This window comes from Parasteatoda tepidariorum, chromosome 1 (genome assembly GCF_043381705.1).
Source record: "Parasteatoda tepidariorum isolate YZ-2023 chromosome 1, CAS_Ptep_4.0, whole genome shotgun sequence".
NCBI lineage: Eukaryota > Metazoa > Arthropoda > Arachnida > Araneae > Theridiidae > Parasteatoda > Parasteatoda tepidariorum.
The window spans coordinates 100,032,668-100,038,775 of record NC_092204.1 but is presented as its reverse complement, the minus strand read 5'-3'; the positions used below and the strand labels follow the sequence as shown (position 1 = coordinate 100,038,775).

Sequence of the window (6,108 nt, the reverse complement as noted above, 5' to 3'; positions counted from 1 at the left end):
AGTTTTTCTACATTGCTATTTTTGTGTGATTTCTTGTTAACTAGTTTTTTTGCTAATTAATTGTTAGCATGTTTTTTTGTTAGTTATCCTTTGCTAATTCACTTTTATAACTATTAATTGCATAGCTTACTTTAATGATTAGCTTTTATTTCCGTTTGAAAATCATATTTAGTTTTCTTTCTTTTGTTAATTAATAATTTTAATGGTCATTAAATTTTCTACTTATTTCAACATTTTTTGAAATTGCCATAGACAATTTAAATTTAAATGCTTCCTTCTTATTTTAACTTATTTTGAGATTGTCAGAGACAAGACAATCGATGACAAAGATTTTCACGCTGTTAAAGCCCGGAAAAATTGTAAAAGTATATATATATATATGATATTATACATAATATACACTTTTCTTTAATTTAAACTTTACTCGTAATAGAAAAAGCATTTTAATTTTTATTGTATCATTTCTAATATTTGGCGACACATTTTAAAAATTTGGCGGCACACAAAAGTGCCGCGGCACAGTGGTTGAGAATCACTGTGTTAGAGTATTCGCCTTCCAATTAGGTGAACCGAGTCCTAATTCCAACGATGGCTGGTCGATACGAATTCCGCACCCCGCTTGCACCGACCACAGTGCTGACGTAAAATATCCTCAGTGGTAGACACATCACTGGTTAGTGTCCCCTTGTGGTCAGGCTAATCATGTGAGGTTCTCGTGGACTTCCTTTTTATGTAACGCAAATGCGGCGGGTTAGTTCCATCAAAAAAATCCTCCACCAAGGCAAATTTTCCCCAATACTTGATCCAAGAGTTCCCTTGTCTTCTGGATTAGGTTCAAAATTTGTTCAAGGATGGTTATGAAATTAATAAGCAATAATATAGCTCAATTAGGTGGCAGTAGCGACATCTGTAATACGTGTTTTGACGGCAGTTTTCTAATACCTAATTTGCCTTTGAACATTATTTTCGACTGAAAAAGTTTTTGTAATGTATCTTGTAAGGATAAGTAGGAATATTTTTTATTGAAACGGAAATACGAAATGTCAGTTGAAGTCTCGTGAGTGAGTGTGTGTGCTTTACTACAGATGGCGGTGAACGGCATATGCAACATACACCGCAGAGCCATTACGTTATGACCACCCTCCATCTATAAGCATGGACTCGCCCAGGTTTTCATGGTTTCTCGCCCAGGTACAATGTTTTCATGGGGCACATTAGGACCCATAATCCTCATAGAACAATTCCTGACGTCTGTAAGCTACTTGTACATCGTTGCAGACCAGGTTCACCCAGTCATGGCAACAGTTTTTCCTGCGGGGGATGGTGTTTACTAACAGGATAATGCATCATGTCATAAGGGTCAAATCGTCGAGAAACATTCCAGTGACTTTCAAGTCATGTCTTGGCAATTGAATCCAATTGAGCATTTGGAGTACTAGTTGGAAAACCAAATTCGTGCTGCCACGCTACGCAATGTGAGGGAATTACAGGATCAGTTTGTGAGCGCTTGGTACCAGATACATTAGACTACCTATCAGCACCTTGTGGAATCAATGCCACGGCGGTTGCTAGCAGTTTTGAGGGCTAAAGGTGGTCCTACATGTTATTAGCCGGGTGGTCATAATGTAATGGCTCTTCGGTGTATATGTAAGAAATAATTTATGATCAATAAACAAAAAGCAATTGCTATGCGAAGCGAGCAAGGGCAGAGTTTCATTCTATATAAAAATTTTCATTTTCTGTTTCTAGCATTCTATTGTCCAGCAAAACAAAAATATTTCTTCTGCTTTCATTCGAGGACCCAATGCTGCGATGATTACGACTGTGAAGGCAATAAGATATGCTGTACCGAAAAATGTGGTAATCGATGCCAAACACCAGTTAAAATGAACACAACTGGAACGCGAGTGCCTTATGATGCAAAGTGCAAAGTTGAGCCACCTAATCCGATACTTGCAAAAATTAGTGAAATACTTCGCGCATTTCAACGAAGTTTTGAATAAAATATTTCTTCACATGAACTGTTTGAATGAAATATTTCGCAAAATTCAACAAAGTTTTGAATAAAATATTTCTTTACATGAGCTGTTTGATTTTATTTGAATCTTAGTTTTACTTTATGAAAATTCAACGAGGGAGAGCGCTAATGACAAAAGGGACGAATGATTAGAAAAATGTACATAGAAAATTGTCAGATGCGACCATATTAACTCCATTTTAATTGTTATAACAAGATCCAAAATTACCGGACGCATTGACACTGAGCTGGAAAAATAAATTATAAGGGAAAAAAATATTGGAGGAAAGTACTTAAACGTGTGGTAGTGACAATCAGATTTATTTCTTCATTCTCTTTAGCACTTCGTCGTAAAAATGAAGCGTTTATTAGTGAAAATAATGGTAATTTAATTATACAGACGCTTAGGAATATTTATCCGAATTCGATCCAATTATGCGGGAACACATGAAAAAATATGCAAACTGCTGCACCCGTACTATAAAATATTTGTCTTCTACAATATGTAATGAATTTATTTCTGTTGTATCGAAAGATTTGCAACTCAGAATAGTGAGCGAAATAAAAGAAGCCAAATTTTACTCTCTAATTATTGATTCAACACCAGATATATCTCACGTAGATCAGCTGACCGTCATTATTCGCAATGTTCCTCCTATTCGTATAAAAAAAAAAGATTTTTGGGATTTTTACCTATATTTTCTCATACTGGTGAAAACTTGTTGAAAGTTATTTTAGAATTTTTAAATAATATAGGTTTAAACATCACTATATGTCAGGCACAGAGTTACGATAATGCGTTTTGTGGAAATAAGTAGTTTCCATTTATAAACTTTAGTGTTTGAGTTTATTTTTTAGATTCGTTTCCAGGAAGGAAGTGAAGGGAATTCAAGAAACAAGCATTCAATCAATGTGACGTACGAAATCGTTATCTATAAAAGAACGAACAATTTCTTCTTTCATGCCGGTGGAGAGGGATGAGCCGCCAACTCATCTTTTGAGTCTTTGGCCGATTGTATGATGATCCGATATTTATATTTGTATATTCAATTAGAATTTTAGATTTAAGTTAACCATTGAAAGTAATAATAAATGTGTTCCAGTTTATTTGTGTACGTCATGATTTTTAGCAAACTCTGCTTTGTGAGTTAAATCCACAAAGGTTATGGGCCTTTGCCCACCTCAACGCTATTTGCCAACGTCAACGCCTTTGCCCACCTCAACGCTATTTGCAAACGTCAACGCCTTTGCCCACGTCAACGATATAGATTCAGAAGAAATTCTATCTGGGAGCTGAAAGATTTATTTTAATAGCAGGAAGAAACCAAGTTTTGAATATGGAAGGAAATTCCGAATCAACGAACTTAGCCTTTCCCAAACTTGGAGCATTCAACTACGATAGTTGGAAGTGTGACATGAGAGTGGCTCTGATGGATCGTGGAAGTTGGGAATTCGTCGGTGGAGCTGAATCACCATCACCACCTGTAGACACTGCTCCAGAATCAGTTAAACAGAATTTCGAGATAAGGAAAGCTAGAGCTTATTCTACAATATATCAAGGTGTTGAACGTCAATTTTTAAAGTTGATTCAGTCTACGACAGATGGAAGAAAAGCTTGGGACATTCTAAAAGAAAATTTTGAACCTAAATCAAGAGCAAGAATTGCTGGCCTGGTAGATGAATTTTACGAATTGAAATTTCAGCCAAATGAAGAGGTGATTGGAATATTCTGTCAACGAGTTCGAGATAAAAGTGCACAGATTAAAGAAGCTGGATTCGAGATTCCCGAACTATTAGTTTGTTTCCAGATAATAAGAAAACTTCCGGAAGAATATGACAATTTAGTACAGATCTTATATCGTTTAAAGGATTCGGAATTTACAATAAATAATATTGAGAGTCAATTGATCAGCGAATCCGGAAGAATCCAACTAAAAGCTCGAGATAGTGGGTTCGATTCAGTTACAAATGCTTACTTAGCTAAAACAGACATAAAATCATCAAGAGAAAGGAATTTGTCGAAGCACGAAGACATTCCACACAGCGGAAGCGGTCTGGGCCGGAGAAGTACACAAGAAACTGGATACAGACGAAACTTGCAGAGCAAAGGATATCGACCTAAAGGTATGGGGCCGTGTTTCAACTGCAATAAACAAGGTCATTATTCAAGAGATTGCAGAGCAAGCAAAACTGCAAATAAGATGCAAGATCGTCAAAGTGTGAGGCAAAATCCCGCTACTGGTCTTTTCTATACGGATATTGAAATTAACGAAGAAGTTGCCGAGGTCGACAGCACGGAACTGGATTTAGAAGAATGACTTATTGACTCAGCAGCAACATCCCATTTCACAAACAGACGAGAATGGTACGAGACGTTTAGACCTCTGAAGAAGGCAAAAGTACTCGTCGGGGATAAGAACAGTACATCAGAAGTAGAAGGGGTAGGTGACATAATTTTTTACGTTAAAGATAACGACAGATTCGTAAAGCTTATATTAAAGAACGTATACTATGCTCCAAATCTACGATGCAACTTAATAGCTGGATCTAATATTGATATAGCGGGATATTAAATTGTTTGGCAAAATTCAAAAATGATAATCTACGATAACCGTAGCAGATATTTCTTCAGTGTACCTAGAATAGATAAACTGTACATTGTGAAAGGATTACCTGACAAACGTAAATCTGAAATACTTAAAACTTGCAAAGTGACAAAGTCTACCCGAGCATCTTTTAAAAGGAATTATCAACGTCTAGCAAATAAAGTACTGGATAAGGTGCATATGGATTTGCGGGGACCTTCTCCAACACCTTCAATGGGTGGAAGTCGATATTTTTTGTCGATAATAGATGATTTTTCTAGAAAAGTGGAAGTTTTTACTGTAGAGAAGAAAACAGAAGTTTTTAAATGTTTCAAAACATATCTCGTAAAATCTGAAAGAGAATTAAACTGTAAATTGAAGTCAGTCCGAACAGACAACGGAATGGAATTTTGTCACGCCGAGCTTGAAGATTATTTAAACAATCTGGGAATTCGAATAGAGAGAACTTCAACTTATTCTCCAGAACAAAACGGGATTGCAGAAAAATTCAACCGTGATGCAATTGAAGCTGTTCGAGCATCACTTCACGATAGTGGACTAAATTACCGATTTTGGGCTGAAGCTCTATATATGTACATTCATGTACGAAACCGAAGTGAACACAAATTAACAAATGGATTAACACCTTTTGAAATTTGGAGTGGATACAAACCATCAGTTCGACATCTAAGAATATTTGGTTCTTTGGCATTTGTTCACGTACCCAAGGTAAAACGCAACAAATTGAACAAGACATCAAAACTAGGAATCTTAGTTGGCTACGCAACAAGAACGAAGGGTTATAGGATCTGTGGTGTGCCTCGGCAAACACCCAGTCCCCATGTATGTACCTCGACAACCCTCCTGACCACTCCAAAACGAACTGAAGTGAGGTAAATCCAGCCAGCATAACCGGTTATAAACCCCCTCATACTCACTTCCAAACTGACTCGCGTGGAGAGAGGACGCGTTCCTCAACCCTTCTTTACAATTTCCTAATTCTTTACAAAGTAAGTTTTCATTATATGTTTTTTGTTGTTAATTAAATTTTTCCTTAACTTAAACTTTTTTTTATTCTTATTTATTTTTGTAATTAATTTTTAATTACGCAATTTAAATATAGCATGTTATTAACTTTAAAGCACACACGTGCTATAATTGGTAGACCCGGACTTAAACTTTAAGTTGATTCTTTATTTAATCGGAACTTTCCTTGCAATATAATGAATTTAAATATGTTAGCAATATGTTTATTTTAATTTTATTCATATTCTTTTTTATGTTCAAAATTTTGTATGTTGTACCCACGTGTTTGTGTTTGATTCTGTGGTAGTACTGTGCGCGTTTTTTTATCTCTTGGATTAGTGTATATATAGCGTAGGGAATGCTTTAAAATTAATTTATAAATATTTTACCTTTATACTATTTATTGTTTTGATTTTTTTTGTCAAAAAATGCCAGAAAACGAACAGCCAAGTGACGTGGTGAATGAAGGAGCTTTAGTTA

General features: G+C 35.7%; 1 protein-coding gene across 1 annotated transcript; it reads left to right on the top strand.

Annotated features, from left to right (window-relative positions):
* The first annotated feature begins 3,354 nt into the window (after window positions 1-3,354).
* On the top strand, window positions 3,355-4,335 carry LOC122273042 (uncharacterized). Its single transcript, XM_043057098.1, has one exon. It carries the CDS (start codon window positions 3,355-3,357, stop codon window positions 4,333-4,335), a length of 981 nt encoding a protein of 326 aa, XP_042913032.1.
* The last annotated feature ends 1,773 nt before the right edge of the window (window positions 4,336-6,108 follow it).